The 16,725-nt window shown below is 38.6% G+C and overlaps 1 protein-coding gene across 1 annotated transcript in view; it reads left to right on the top strand.

Annotated features, from left to right (window-relative positions):
* Positions 1–16,454, top strand: part of PRDM6 (PR/SET domain 6) — a 101,419-nt gene extending 84,965 nt beyond the window's left edge. Inside the window, exons 7-8 of the mRNA XM_081307414.1 lie at positions 8,883–9,059; positions 15,616–16,454. Coding sequence (XP_081163540.1) covers positions 8,883–9,059; positions 15,616–15,730 — 292 coding nt within the window. The 3' untranslated portion in view covers positions 15,731–16,454. The remainder of the gene's footprint in view (positions 1–8,882; positions 9,060–15,615) is intronic.
* The last annotated feature ends 271 nt before the right edge of the window (positions 16,455–16,725 follow it).

Raw genomic sequence — 16,725 nt, forward strand, 5'->3', positions numbered from 1 at the left:
AGGTGGAAAAATGAGGTCAGGATAATTAGAATCCTCTCTGTCTTCCAAAGATAATATAGCTGACTGCTCTGCGGCTGTCACAGTCGTTTCAGAGTTCACCTCCAGTGTGCTGTGGGTATGAACTTAATTAAGTACTAAGAGGTAATGAATTGGAATTTTTTGCTTAGTACTATTTTTCTTCGGAGCATGCAAACCCATAAATCCTGCAAAGATGTCAAAAGGAAATACCTGCTCTGCTAGTGATGTGGAGGAAAACAGATGCCACTTATTCAATAAACTAATATCCACACAGAAGAAAAATGTTGACTAGATACCTCAGAGTCAAAGTTGGTTTGAAAGTTTGTCAATAAAGAATTTTATGGCCATGAACTGAGGATGAAATTTAGCTGAACAAGTGAATTAAAATTTCAGGTACTCTGACGAGTGGCACAGTAGATATAATGGAACTATTATTTATGAATCAAAACTGGTTTATTCGACAGTCTTGATAGCTGGGAGTGCAAAAGACAAAAATCAAATTAATTCAATAAGAAAGGATTGCTCGTGTTTTATCTCTCCTTCATGTCATATGAAAACTTGATTAAAACCAAAATATCTAAGTATGGTATTGAAAATGCTCTTTGAATATAAAAGAAGAAAATAATTTTTGGAACTAGGAGTCTTGGAGCAGGATTTCTGAATTATTTTCTTAACTTTGACACTGATTAACTTTAATTAAGCAATCCACTTAACTCTCTTTGCCTAATAACATATGCTTAGTTCTTCACTCCCAGCTCTGCAGGATGCAACAGTGTTCCTGGAAAAATACAAGCATGGGCAAAGATGAAGGTGTGGTGGAGGGGACAGATATATTCTAAAATAATAGTTTCAGGATACATATGCACATTTACAGGTGTATACATTTTTTGTGCCATCCTAGAAACCACTTTCTTGACATTAGCCTTGCTGTAACTAATTAATGCTGAAACATGTAATTAGGGCTATGAAGACAACAGTCTTAGTAAAGGTTTCAACAGACTTGTATATCTTAGTGCTTTTGGCTCTAGAGGTGATACAAAAGTTTGAAAATCATTTCCTCATTCAGAAAGAATTATGTTTTTAAGTTTACCTTTCTTGCAAATAGCTTCAAGATACATCTATTCTAAGTTTTGCAAAGCACTTTCGTGATTTTAATTAAAATACAAAAGATGCATTAAAATCTTCTCATAAACTAGCTTTTCAAATTGAGTTCAAATGTATGGATCTGTTATTTGCAAAGGTTTGGTGTAGTCTCAGTAACTGAGTATACTAGGTAAAATGAAACAATAATTGAAAGTTTCTGGACATTGGAACTGGTATGATTTTGTGGCAAATATAAAAGCAATAAAACTGTTTTAAGGTTAGCAGAAATATACTGAAATGGACTGTTTTGTCTGACCCAGTTATATTTAGAAAATCATGCATGTATTATGATTTAAATCTTCGTGAAGCTTGTCAGGTAAAATAATGGGTCATAATTTATAACATATACATAAAAGCTATCAGAAAATACCTAAAAATTTAACTTATATATACAAGATGAAACAAGATATACCTGCATGAGAGATTGTTGGGTAAGTGCTGATTCTTAGCTAATTTAGAGTTATTGGGGAAAACTTAGATGGTGTGAGACTCCCATCCTGTGATAGATTGTAATGGGTTTACTCGACTCAGATACCCAGGTTTGCAGTGACCAGCCTTCCAGATTTGGGGGAGTAATGGATGTTGTCATTGAGGATAATGACATGGAATTAAGTTACTCAAGCAATGGGTTCCCACTTCTCCCTTCCCTTGTTGGTGAAGACTTGAGAGGTGGTTGACATCATTCATGAATAAGTTAAAATTAAGAATATAATAACTCTAAACATCAGTACTATGTTTCTTGAAAACAATGGGAAGATAAACAGAATCTGAGTTCATCACATCTGAGTTGATCATAGGAAATAAGAAGAAGTAGAGGGAGATATCCCAGAACTTTGATCTAATAATTTCATTTTAACTGCAGATTTCCTTTTAGATTATAGGACTGGAATAGCCATTTTCTATTCCAGACCCAGGATGCTGTCTTGGTACCAGAAAATTTGGAAGTGAGAAATACTCTCCATAATTCTTAACCACATCAGTAAATTGCTAAATAGGAGAAATGCACAGAACCACAATGGAACATCAGATTTGTTCATCATAGTTGCTAAATTTGGAAACTTATCTGTTATATGCATGGAAGCTTCCAGTTGCTGAATACATATATATTCTTTGTTGGTTGACTCTGAAATTTAACTAAGCTTTAGTCTTTGGAAGTTTGTGCCCATTCATCCATTTGCAGTTGTCCTTCAGTGTCTGGGGGATTGGTTTCAGGAGTCCCTCACCCCATGGCAGACACCCAAATCTGTGTATGCTCAAGTTCTTCATGTAAAATGCTACAGAATTTGCATACAATCTATGCACAACCTGATCTACACTTTAAATAATCTCTAGATTGTTATAACGCTTCATACAATGTAAATGTCATGTAAATAATTGTTATTTTGTATTGTTTAGAAATAATGACAAGAAAAAAGTATACATGTTTAGTACAGGCACATTTTTTTTCCCCTGAATGTTTTCCGCTTGCAGTTGGTTGAATCCATGTATGCTGGATCCACATCTATGGATGGAGTGCCAGCTGCCCAGTGAAAAAGTTAAACAATCAGAAATCATTCCCCTTATGTTTGAAAAACTGAATGCTTTTTACTTTGATTGGAAAATCTTGTTAGAACCAGAGGAAAGAAAGGGAGACACAGAAGAAAAATCAGAAGGTAAACAGGTTAGAGTTTCAAAATGGTCCAAGTTTGAAACGGGCCCCTGAATCTGAAGTACAAAAGATTTTTTTTTCACTCAAGAGATTGAATATTTGGCCACAAAACCTCAGACAGTTGAACCTTCATCAAAGATATTTGGTGTGTCTATATTCATAAGCTTTTTCATGTCAGGTACCATCTGTACCTTGATTGAAAGGAAAGAGATCTGTGGGTACCCAGCAATGTCAGCATTGCCATTTTCTACCACTGAGTTATTCACATTGAATGCAGAAAGAACCTGTGGGTGACTTGGTAACGTAGGAATCACCCTTAAAGATAAAAACATCTGTGGGGGTCTCAGAGCCATGGAATTGCTATTTCTTGATTTTTCCCCCGTTAGTAACAACAATAAAAAAGAAAAAAACAAAAAATATCTCTTCTTTTTCTCAGGCTACTTTTATTTTCCTCTGGACGAATTCAAAGGGTAGGAGCTGTTGGAATCTAGATCAACCAAGATTTTATTTTAAAGACTTCATAAACATTTGAGTTTTTGCGTAAGTTGATTGTGTAGCCAGGGCAGCTTGATTCACTTTTGCTTGAATCAGGAGTTAGAAACCCCTCTTCTCTTCTGTTTTTCTGCTGCAGAAACTCTCAACAGTCCCATTGGGGCGTTGGGGAGTTGGGGGTCTTCAGAAAGGGGTAAGCAAAACCTTCATTCACAGTGGATTATTTTCTGATGAATATGTTCTCGTGTATTTGTCACAGAAAAGTGTCTTTATACTGCTTCTTTATTTTGCATCTTTTCTCATTTTCTCTCTCCCTTTTGATTGTTTATGCCACGTGGGGAAAGTCTGCCTTCAGCCCCCTGGGTACTCCATCAGCTGCTCACATTTGTGTTTAAATATCACTGTTTGTAATTGGATGTGATGGTGCCAGAGGGGACATGGCTTTAAAAGGTGCTGTTTGGTGGGAGGAGCCTGGAGACAATCCATCACCATAATAGTTTCTTGGAATGTATCAATGCTCTTGTCTTCCTCTGTTTCTTTCTGCCCCTCCCCCACCCAAGTGTGAAGGTTATCTTTTTCCTGGTTTTTAGTGTTCAGCAAACCCTTTGGTTCTGCACTCTGTCACTTTTCTGAATCTTCTCCTTATAGAAAGCTAAGTTCTCTTCCTATTTCCCCCAGCCAGCAGTGACTTAAGCAGGGTCCCTTTGAAGTCTTGGGAGATTTGCACTTCAGCTGGCTGACTTGGAGCAAGGAGAGAATGTAGCTCCAACTGAATAACTTTTGTCCTGGAGGCTTTCATTCCATAAAAGAAAAATCAAAGAAGGATTAATAATTTTAAACCAAACCACACTTAATTTTGTTAAATGTTTCATCCTTTTCCTATGTGTACACTAAACCAATTACAGACTCAAAGCAAATGAATTGCACATTTTACTGGCGTAATCTTTGGCAGAGAAGCTGCCAGTGACAGAGAATGCCAGGGGATGTGCAAAATCATCTCGCTGCTTTCTTTCTGCTTAAAAATTTACTAGCATTGATATATGCTTACTAAATCCAACTACACTTTGCTATTCAGTCTTCTTCTTTCTTTCTTTCTTTTTTTTTTTTTTTCATTGAGTATGGAACACTTTCTAGTTTTTTCTTGAAGCTTGATATTTATGTGTCGGAACCAGCCACTGGGGGCTATTTAAGTTAATACAAAATAAATAAAATAATACTTCATTTATTCAGGTGTACTTGCCACATTTCAAGTGCTTGAGTACTTCATGTGGCTAATGGCTTCTGTTCTGGAATAACTTAGACCTAGAACTCTTTATCATTGGACAATATGGCTAGAGGTCTCAAGTTGCAGCAAAGCCACAAGATACTTGTGGTTGTAAAATTTTATCCCTTTGTGTTTGCTTTGAGAACAGTGAAATGCTGTATATGCATGATGAATTGGCAGAATGAGGTGCTTTAGAAAGGAGGTTCCTAAATAAAATGATGTGAGATGCTGAAAAGAGTAAAGCTAGGGCTGGGGCTGTAGCTCAGTGGCAGAGCTCTTGCTTAGCATGTGTGAGGCACTGGGTTCAATCCTTAGCACCACATAAAAATGAAACAAAATAAACCCATCCTATCCATCTACAACTACAATTTTTTAAAAAAAAATGCATATAATTTTAACATAGCATCCATGGATGTCAGTCCTGTGTGCATCTTCTGGGAGGATACATCAAAGGGAGACAGAACTTTGGAGTTAAGATTGATTATATCCAAATCAGCCTTATCTTTTTACCAGCCTTCAAAAATCATTGGAAATGATGGTCACCAGAATAAAAAGCTAAGTAATAGCAACTAATTCTGTGTCAAAGACTCTCCTTTTTTAAGTTGGAAAGTGTGAAAATGGGGTGTACTAACTTAAATATGTACATATAGTCTTAACTCCTGTGGCCAGTGTCCCAAAAAATCTGAGATTCCCATGTGGTGATGTTTTCTAAGCTTTTAAAAGCTTAGTTCTGTCTTGAATGTATTCCTATGCCCTTAGATTAAACCCTAGACACATAATAAATTTAAAATCACTTTTTGATCATTTTATTTTTCATTAGAGCATTATAGTTATGCATAATAGTTGGGTTCATTTTGAGTATATCATACATGTATGGAATATGATTTCAATCCTGGATCCCCTCAGCCCCTCCTCTCTCCTCCTCTTCTCCTTCCTCTAATCTATTGATCTTCCTTTCACTCACTCATTTTCAGTTGAAATTTTCAACATATACATAAAGGTGAAATTTCCTGTGTTGTATTTATATATGCATATAATATGATTTCATTAACTTTATTCCATTTTTCTTTCTCTTCCTTTCTCCCTCTCTCCCTCCCTCTTGCTCTCCTTCTTCTACTCCATTTATGTTCCCTGTATCTTTATGATATCCCCTCCCACTGCATTCTTTTCCTTATTTTGCTCTAGTTTCCAAATATGAGAGAAAACATTCAACTCTTGAATTTCTGAGTCTGGCTTATTTCACTTAGCATGGTGTTCTCTGTTTCCATCCATTTATCAGCAAATACCATAATTTCATTCTTCTTTATGGCTGAATAAAACTCCATTGTGAATACATTCCACATTTTCTTGTAGATCGTTTTATTTTATTCATTTAAAAAGAAATGCTGGAAATACAGGAAAAGAAAGTTGAAGTGAATATTGTCTACCAAATGTGCAACTTCTGTATTTTCTGAAGGCTAACTTTCTATAAATTTCTAGACTGAAAGAGACATTCTGTTATAGTAGCAAGGGAGATACTTAAGTTCTAAATTCTACATGAAATCAGGCTCTGCAGAGGTGAATGTGACCAAATGATCTAAAGTCTTATTCAAGGTTCCTAAAAATGAAGGATTATAGCTTTGCTTGTTGAAATTAATTACAATAAGTTTGGTCCTACATGTTGGTACTAGGCTTTCTTGTTGCTTGAAATTCTCAACTTTTTGCCAGTACATTAAACTTTACCATATTCTAGTGAGCATGTGCACACACACACACAAAGACATGGAAAGCTCCACATCCATCCAGCGAGCTGACTGGTACCTGCTATGCAAGATGGAGATTGTGTTGGTGAAGTTGTGTCTGGTGATGCCTGTGTAAGGCAGTGTTGGACCAATGCACAGGCCAGGCTTGTTGGTCAGTTACCCAGAAGCAAGAGCAAAGCATGATGGGATGTGAGAGCATCCAGCTCAGTCCACTCCCCTTTCCAGATGGATGAGAAAACAGGTCAGAGAAGCTGAGTGACTTGTTCAAGTCCCACATTGGTTGGGGTTAGAGATTGAAATACACTCACCTCTGCTATCACTCTTTTTCTAGGCTCTTCTTTTCAGTCAAGCTACATTTCTTCAAGATTTTAAAAAATGGTGCTATAAAGGCCACTGGTTCCCTAGCAAATGCCTTTCAGGCTGGTGCTGGGTAAAGGTGATGTTTTAGAACCCTTTCCCTTTTCATTGGTATTATCTTGATATAAGAATTCAACTAGGCCTCTCTGTGGTCATTTCTTCTCTTCTGTGTGTAAATCTTTGCCACTGTGACTATTAACATAAAAAGGATGGATTGACTTCTGACTGTGGGAAATAAATCATCCCAACTTTTGACAGCAGAGTTAGAAAAAAAAAGAAAAGATTAATTGGTTTTATTTAGTGGCTTATTGTTTATAGTGATAGCTATTAAAAATAGATAACCAGAGGCTAATAAATGTTAATGGTTCCTTCACTATTAGAAAAAATCAATTGTCAGTAGACATAGCATATATTAATATATTATTTTCTTTATAATCTTCAGTAGCATTTAAAAGAATTTATCCCTGAGAGAATTATTTTTTGAGGAATTCTTTTAAGGTTAGCATCTACTACCAAGAGCAGATTTGACAGGACATTTTTATCTGCATATAATTTTAATGGCTTTCAAAGCATCATTTTATAATTGTAATAAAATGCATGTGTAATTTGTCAAGATTGATAAACTCCTTACCAAGGACTCTTATATATTTCTTTGAAACTTGTTTGAGAGCTGTTAGATAGATTTCTAAATGTAAGTAATTAAAATTGTATAGTATTGAGTTATTGACCAATCCTGGACTATTAATCAAGCTAAAAAATTCTACAATCAGTGTTCAGTGTGCTGAAGCCGGGTAAAATAATAGTATTTGTGTTCAGTGAGGCAAGTAGCCACAATTAAGCACTTCACTTGACAAATGAGAGGGTACACTTTATTTTGCACTTAATTGAACTGTTGTACATGCTCGGTCACCATTGTCTCCTAGTCCTTCATTTTGGTTTCTGATCATTGGGGTTTATGCATTTGCTAAAGGTAGAGCAATTAAGTCTGCTTTTGCTATTGGCTTTCTAAATGTAGCCAGAAATGTCTGCGCCACAAACCAGGGCTTAGTGAGCTGTTACTATCCCTCATGACAAATTAATTTTCTGAACAAAAATTTTGATAAACAAATTAGAGACCTGTCAAGGAATGATATGAAATAGCTTCCAACAGGGAAAACTCCTCAGGTTTTATATCACTCACCAGATTCTGCTTAAGTAAGCAGAAGAACTTCTGTGGAGAAGACAGAATTTTAATCTATTTTATGAAAACCAAAAATTGATTTACTTCTCATGAGCTGGAAAGAATGTGCTCTGATAATCTTGCTAATTATCAGGTATTTGTCACAACTTCCTTCCATTTGCTTTTGCATCACAGTCATCTTTCTGCAAGCATAGTGACATCCTGTCATTTCTCTGCTGCTATAAATCATTCCTTGTGACCAGATTAAACTAGGGAGCCAAGGTTCAAGAAAAAGACTCAATGGATAAATATTTGGAAGGGGGCTAGGAGGTCGAAGTCAGGATTTCTTTTACAAAGAGACGCATCTGGATGCTGCACATCTGTGTTCACCTGTTCGATACCAGCACTTGTACTATACCTAGATTCCAAGATAGGTTAGTATTTATTAAAATGCGTGTGCAACTTGCCCACTTGCCCACATGTTTACTTGGCACTTAGAATAAGATCCAAACCCTAGAATGATCTTGGCATCAACTGCTTATGTCCTGCGAGGATAGTTTATTTTCAGTTTTCTGAATTGATGGAGATAATAACAGCCACGTTCCCTCTCCCAGAGGGTTATTGTAAAGATGAAACTAGATAATTGATTTGATTTAAAAGCATTTGGAAAAGTTAAGAATGCCAGGGAAGCATGAGAGACATTACAGATTTTTCTCTTGTAACGTTTGGTTTAATGAAGCCTGTGTTTTTAAGGCTTACAAAGATACACTAATATTTGCCTGCAGGGAGATAAAGACAAGAAAGTAGAGGATTTTGAAATGGTATGATTAATACTGGAAGGAAATATTCATTTGGGAATTCATGTGTCTCAACAGCTCTGTGAATTTTGTTCCTGTGGCAACAAGTGAAGTAGTGAGGACCCAGAGGCCAAAACTCTGTGTTCTGTCTTAAAAAAAGTATGAAATACCACCAAAAAGCTTTGGGTCCTTGTTTCATAATGCTGATTCCTGCTGACCAACATGGAAAATAATGACCAGGCAGTGTCTTTATTTGTTTCAGACCCTATCAATGTGGCCACTGCTCCCAGTCCTTTTCCCAGCCTTCTGAACTGAGGAACCACGTGGTCACTCACTCCAGTGACCGGCCTTTCAAGTGTGGCTACTGTGGCCGTGCCTTTGCCGGAGCCACCACCCTCAACAACCATATCCGAACCCACACTGGAGAAAAACCCTTCAAGTAAGTAATGGCTTGGTCCTCCTCCTTTCAGCCTTTCCTGAGAGCTGGCAGATGCGTTGGCACAGCACTGCCCAGCTCAGCAAGAAGAAGGCTATTTGGAAGGTCAATGTCCAGACTGCATAAAATCTCCTTGGACAGTGGCTGGCCTTTGGAAAACAAAGTCGAGAAGCCTCCATATTGGTTCTGGCTCAATTTTTGTTACCTTATATTTAAGGTGATCTTTCTGTGTATGTCTTCTCATCAGTAAAATAAGGAGGTTTGAATAAGTAATTTGAATATTTCCAGTTTCTGAGGATCTGTGTGTCTAAACTTTATCCAGGAGCCACATAGCCCTCATGGCCATCAGTAAGCCCTATAACCGTAAGGGTGGCCCTATATTTAGGATATCTGAGTAATTCTCTCTTGGAGAACATGAACACTTCAGGATTCTGATGAACCGTTTCCTCCTCTTTGTCATGTGTTAAGGAATTTGATTCTATTATAGTAGCCAAAAACTGTGACTTAAAGCTCAAAAATATCATGTCGGTGAAAAACTAAACAATAAAAGCAGACCAAGCATAGGGCATGTTGACTTTTTTGAAGATTCAAAGAGTTTTTGAGGGAACATCAAAAGAGGTAAAACAAAATTCTAAGGGCTTTGGCAAAGTCAGGGCAATTAAATAAGATGATGTGTTCAAAATATAACCCAGTCATCAAAACAGTGGGCATCTGAATCATGCTATAGGACCTATTCCTTCATTCATCCATTCATTCATTTATTCATTCACTCATTCAAATATGTATATTTATTCATTCAACAAATATTTATTGAGTACCTACTTTTGTACTGGGTGTCCAGCTAGGGACAAGAGATACAAAGGTAAATGAGTCTCAGCTCCCTCCCACCCTAACTTTGAAGACCTCGTGCTCTAAGAGGAAGCCCAATTAATCAACAAACACAGGGTGAAATGTGCAGCGATAAAACATGTATGTATAATGTTTGAAAGTAGCAAAGAAATGGAATAGCTAATGCTATAGGGAGACGATGCTTCAGATGTATTTTTAAGGATGAGTAGGAGCTTATCAGACATAAAGGGAAGAGAGGTATTTCTGTTAGCTCAAATAGCATGTAGAAAGGCTTGGGAGAATGAACCTGCACACATAGCTGGTTGGTGGTCTCAAAGCAATTTTAACTGTCTCTTCAATGAACTGTTTTCCTTCAACCCTCTTACATCTCTCTCTATTCATTTGCCATTCTGGCTTCCCCTTTTGAGAAAGAAAATTAAAAGTGCATAGATGTGCAGCCTTATTTGCCTTCTGTAGGACAAGCTCAAGTAAGAGTGGAAACAATCCAGTCCATAGGAGACAGCCCCTTTGCGCATTCTCAACCACATCTCCTAGAGTCCTGTAACCCATGATTTTCCTGCTGAATCTGCTGTTTGGACATGTTGTTGTGCTCACACTGATAGGCAGAGCTTAGAGTAGCAAGTACTGCAGGTCTGGGTCCTCCCTGCCTCAGTGGTCTTCCAGTGAAAGAAGGATCTCAGAAGAGCCTGTCACCTTTGGTCACCTCCCCAAGAATTAAGTCACCTCAATTTGTCATTCTTAACTATTTTTTAATTGATTTAATTGATATTAATAATAAAATAATAATAATCTTGATAATTTTTGTCTGTGTACATAGGCCTAGCTTGCTCATGGACTAAGGGCAGGATGGGGCCTAGACTTGGGCTTGAAGTATGGCAACCCTTCTCTAATCACCCTGAGGCACCAAAGGCTCACCCCAGGTGCCGGAGTTCCTTCTCACTGATGTTTGTGTCCTGCCTGGTGGACTCTGCCATCACCCTGATGCACAGGGGCTTCACAGATTCTGGATTCAGTACCCTCCTGGAGGTGGAAAGTGACAAGGACACATTTCTTGTGCCTTTGAGCAAGAGAGCTTTTCAAAAACAGAGGTGCAGGAGATCCAAGAATCTTTCTGGTACCTCATATTAGACAGGCAGTCAGAGAGACACAGAGCCAGGAATCAGATTGATTTTTATCTTGTTGCTGTGTAAATAGATTTTAGTAATTAATTGAAGAGGTTCCAGGGTCAAAATGGGAAATAGATTTCTATTAATGTTAAGGTGTTACTTATGTGTAACCTTGTTGACTCCACTCAATTTTTTTTCTTTAACATCCTGTTTTTGTCATGTTTCCAATAGAGTTGCCATCTTAACTTAATTTTCATTCATTGAATTAATATTTGAAAGGATTTAGCAATTACATCTTTTCCTCTTTCCAACAGTATTGTTTGTGCTAATTTCATCTGGAAAAAAGAAAAAAAAAACAAGGAAACAATCAGGGTTGTTGGATACCATTCAATATACATATTATAGTTCCTTCTGTTCCCACTCTTATCAAGATAGCCACAGGCTATAATTTTTTTTGGGGGGGGATTTTACTTTATCAAATATATATTTCCATATAAGAGCTGAGTGTATGCTTATTTGGAAAGTGCAAGGTTTAAACATCTTCTAGGAAATGGAAAGCTAAATCCTTTAGTGTATACAACCAGGTCTTTCAGAATTGAACTATCCCAAGGGAGTTTTGGGAATCTTCCAACTACAGCCCATGGATATCCAACCCGTGGACATTTGTAAATATTATGAAGATATCCTTTTATAAGCTTATAAAACAAACATTCAAAAAAACTTTTGTTGCATACTAGTCAATAAAAAGGGTTTCGTCAGGATGGTTAATTTTACTACTTCAGCTAATGGGTATTGGCTTAAACAATGTTGAAGAAAAGAAGAATCTTGTAAAGATACACAACCCTAAATCCTATGCCCGGAGCAGCTTCCAACTAGATGACCCAAATGGCTCAGTCCCCAAATTGTACCACCCACCCTGGACTCAGGGGCCTTTGCCAAGTCTGAGCCTTCCACATCAGAAGAAAGCCATTTCCAAGTTCTAAAATCTGAGCAGTGAGTTTTGGAAACAATTCAAGATCACTGGCATCCAAAGAAGGCTGGAGAAGATTTGGCATTAAGAGGTCAGAATTCATTCCAGGCTTCTTACAACCTGCATAGTTGAAATCCCATTGAAAGAATCTATCTCCTGAGTTCGAGGTAGATCACAGGACTACTGACATCTAACCTAGGCTGTAGACTTAGAATTCTGACATATAAGAGCACATAGGAAAATGAAAAAAAATCAAAGATCATATTGAAGGTTTTGGCTTTCAGTTTGTTCTGTGAGACTGGAACTTGTGGAGAACGAGGAGCAAAAAGAAGACATCATTTCATTTAACAGCAATAGCCAAGCACTTTATTGCAGGAAAGAAGAAAGGGAGGGAGGTAAGTTGGCAGTCTGAAAATCTTCTTTATAGTGAGGATCCTTTCTTCCTAAACACAGAGTCTCAAGATTTCAGGTGGGCTGGTCAGCTCCACTCTGCTTTGCCTGGGAGGACCCAATTGAGCTGCCTGATGCCTGCCTGGCTTCTGAGCCTGGAAAGCTGCACAAGCAGCCTAGGACTGTCCACAGAAGGGTTCTTCATCCTTGTTAGAAGCAAGTGGAAATAATCTCCACTATATTTTGCCTCAAATAAAGCAGTTTGGCTGAGTACAAAGAAAAATCAAAGGAAATTCCAAAGGATGCCTAACAGTTGAACAAGATCTAGACGAAATCCAAGCAAATCAGTAAATATGCATTGAGCACACCACACATATGTGCAGTTTGGTCCAATTCAAGAAGTATTTTGTGATGTATTGCAGATGCACAGAAATCTTGCATGTTTTCTGTGTAACAGAACTTTATATCATCTGTTAAGCTCCCAGTACATATAATCCAATCAACCAGCACAATTGAGTGAAGGAGAATCTCAAATTGAAAAGGAAATCAGGTCTAAGACTCCCATGCCAGCAGGAAGTTGGGTACTTTCTTTTTGCTGAAATACTTGCAAGACTTTCCACTTGTGTGTTCCTTCAAGGCTGCAAAATCAGCACCCATGCCAAGTGAAGGCACAATAAGGAAGACCCTGTGTGCAAGAGCATTTCTCTCCTCCGGGCTTATCCTCTGTGTCTGTCTGTCTTTTTTCCTTATCCTGCTACATTCCATGAAGTCCAGGTTTACAAATGCCGGAACCCCATCCCTTGCATGAGATTGTAATTCAGGGGTAATAAATGCCAACTCACCTATAATCTGGCTCTGACTTCCCAGAAGCAAGGTATTTTTATATCTAGCTGTCTTTAATTCCTCAAATATAAAAATTATATTATAGTTCTCAATCCACATAGGTATTATTTCTAGTAGCCCACTTTCCTTAAGAAGAGGAAACCACTGAGAAAAGGATCCAAATTCAGGTAGTTTCAACACATCTGCATGTATTTTCTCTCATACTTGGTAGGAAGATTGTACTAGAGATGATCTTTTAGGAATCATCTTTGCAAGCACACTACAGATCAAAAAAGATTTCCTATTCCAACAAATTGCTCCATGCATGTAAGTCTCTGTGAGACATTCAGACAAACATTTGAGAAAAGCATAACTCTGTCCTTAATGTCTCCACTGTTGTAAGCATTTAAATGTCACATACACTTTTGCCTTATTTGAAGCACTAAGCTTCCCATTTGTGAAGTCTTCATATTTTCATACACAACATTAGGGGGGCAGAAGCATAGCCCAGGTAAAGTGTCATTCCTCACAATTGTTCAAACTCTTTTGCTCTCTTTGAAATTGATCCTAGAGCTTCAAAATAAAAAAAAAAAGGAATATAATAATTTGAAAGTTTGTCAGGTAGTTGAAAGGTAGTATATTTTGACACACTAATCTAGTAACTAATCAGTTTTCTAATAAACAATCAGTGGTTGCTAACATGTCATCAGCACTCCAGGAGCTCTGGAGAGGGGATGAGCTGCCCGCAGACGTTAATGAATACACCCAAAATCATTAGGTGATCAATACTTCTGAGTTATTTTCATTGAGCTGATAGGTCTGATACATTAAAGCTGACATTATACATTTGTCAAGATCACGGTGCAGTTTTTAACAGTGGAACAGGCTGCTAAAAATATTCCCCGAAAGACAATCAAAGAAACACAACTTCTTCACCCTGACACACTCAGCTGGCACACGAGTCTAGAAAATCCAAGTAAATGCTGAAGCCCCAGCCTCCCAACATTTACAGACATGCCAGAACTCCACACCGGATGGGCATGGCCTATTTCTATAGGAGATTATTTTTGTGGCAGGGCACTTTCTATGATTTACTAGTAAAGAGGAAAGGGGGAATGCAGCCCACATGATGAGACATGTGGCTTCCTGATCTGTGATAGGGCAGAGGGACTTCCTCGTGAAGGCTTTTGCCACAGCTCCAATAGCATAGAGACCTAAGAACTGGAGATTGTGATATATAACTATCTGCAGCTCCTCTTGAATATTTTTTCCTTCAGAGGTTTGAGGAGAGGACATTAGTGGGATGACTGAGGTGGCTGCTAGGCCCTGGCAGGGGCTGTGCCAGTGCTCTGGGCAGCCCAGATGTTTAAGGTGGTGATGGGGAAGTTGCTGTGCCCAGCTTGCTGCCACATTTCAGTTGCAAAGGGTGTGTGTACACATCGTCACAATCAGCCAGGAACAGTAGCCATAGAAACACTGGAGCCTCCATCAGGTTGCGTGTGTGTGTGTGTGTGTGTGTGTGTGTGTGTATTATTTTCTATAGATCAAGTAGCCATTGAACTAGTAAGTGAGGCTTGTATGGGAGATGGAAATGCACCCAGGGTCTCCAAATTACAATCTCTTTCTTTTTTTATAAGTTAAGGAGAGGAGATATTGTTGAAGTATGAAGCCAGTTTACTCTTCTTGGACATACGGGCCTCTAATTGTGGCCCACATGTACACTATTTTTTACTGTATTTTCAGAGGGGTTGAATCATTTAAATCACTCAAATAACCCTTGATTCCCATTTTTTCTAAGTCTTCCCACCACCACCATAAACCCTCATTTTGTATAGTGTCCTAATTCTAAATTTGGGTTAGGCTATAACACTAAAACTAGCTTTTGGAAAAAAAAAAAAAAGCAGCCTCCTCACCCGGTACCTGTTAGTCAACGGCAAACTAATGTATTGCTTCCACTAGTTTCCAAATTCTGAGATGATCGTTCTTTGGCTGTTGTGCTGAGGGGAGTAGAATTCTGGGTTTTAAATTAGCAGCAGGTGAAATTCTATTTGTCATCAATTTCTCTTTGGGGTTACAGAGCAGAAAACTGCAGACAAGCTGCTGCTTTGATGGCTCACTCCTAAAAATCTCTTTTTGTTCTTTATCTATTTGAACTGACAGTGATCAGAGCTGCAGCAGGACAGGGCTCTCTGGAGAAATCACCTTCCCCCTGCCTATTGACAGATCCCTCTGTTCTGCATCAGACGGGCTTTGTCCCATCCCAGGCATCCAGGCCTTGGAAGGAGCCACCAATTAAACCTCTTGAGCCGGTAAAATCTGAAGCCACTTTGGAGTGTCTGTTCCGATTAGGCAGGATGAGAGGAAGCCCATCACCCTGCAGGCCCCGCTCCCTGGTCTCAATTTTCTCTCTTGCCTCCACCAGGTGCGAGAGGTGTGAGAGGAGCTTCACGCAGGCCACCCAGCTGAGCCGACACCAGCGGATGCCCAATGAGTGCAAGCCAATAACGGAGAGCCCAGAATCAATCGAAGTGGATTAACTGATTGACTGGTTGGAATTAAACTGCAAGGAAAGTCATGATTAAATGTCACGGACACTTAAGCAAAACCAAAGATTTCCTCTGAGCAACTTTCAATCAGTCCCAGAAAACCAAAAGCAGTAATAAAATAAGTAAGATGTTAAGAGATATTGATCCTGGCGTGGAAGTCAGACCAGGAAAGAGATTATTTATTTATGACTAGGGATGAGACTGATTTCAGTGGACAACTAACCTGGGATGGCTAACATTTCCAGTCCCACCATGTATTTGCTTTGTTTCTAAAAAGCTTTTTTTAAATTGTTATTTAATACCAAAGGGAGGAATCGAAGGGGTTCTTCTGCCCACGGTTGTGACTAAGAATGCACAGGGACTTGGTTCTCGTTGCACCTTTATTCCAATAGCATGTTCAAGACCCATTGTGCAGCCATTCTTCCTGCTGTTTTGGTTTGGCCTGGCCCGATGCTGGCTGCCCCAGCAGGGACCCTGGAAGCAGAAGCGAGACCCTCGCTAAGGCAGCACCATCTGCAGCGCCAGTGCAGCCGTCTCCGTATTCTCATTCTCGTGCACTTTCATGCGGCTCCTTCCATCCAACAGCCTGGTCCTGATGCAGGAAAGCCTGGGACAGGAAGAAAATGGTTTCAGTTTCAAAATTCAGAGGAGAAAGTGGGGGACTGAATTTGTCCTGTCAGGATTTCAAAAAACATTTAAAATGTTTGGAGCTTCATAATACTACATTGTTCCGAAGCAGCTAGTTGAGAAAATTTTGTTTTCAATAACATTTTAGCTTAAAAAAGAAAATGGAAATAAAGTTCTTCGGTCTGAGGCTGAGTATAAGGTATTAGGCTTCAAGTAATTTTTCTTTTGTTCTTTCTTTGCAATGGATGAATATGTGAACAAACATGGTGCTGCGCTCACGGTCAATAGCTCCAATTTAGGCACCTTCATCTTCCTTTCTTATACAGGTGAAGCCCAAGAGGCCCCCTTTCCACAGTCCA

Source organism: Spermophilus citellus (assembly GCF_964194105.1).
Source record: "Spermophilus citellus genome assembly, chromosome: 1".
Lineage (NCBI taxonomy): Eukaryota > Metazoa > Chordata > Mammalia > Rodentia > Sciuridae > Spermophilus > Spermophilus citellus.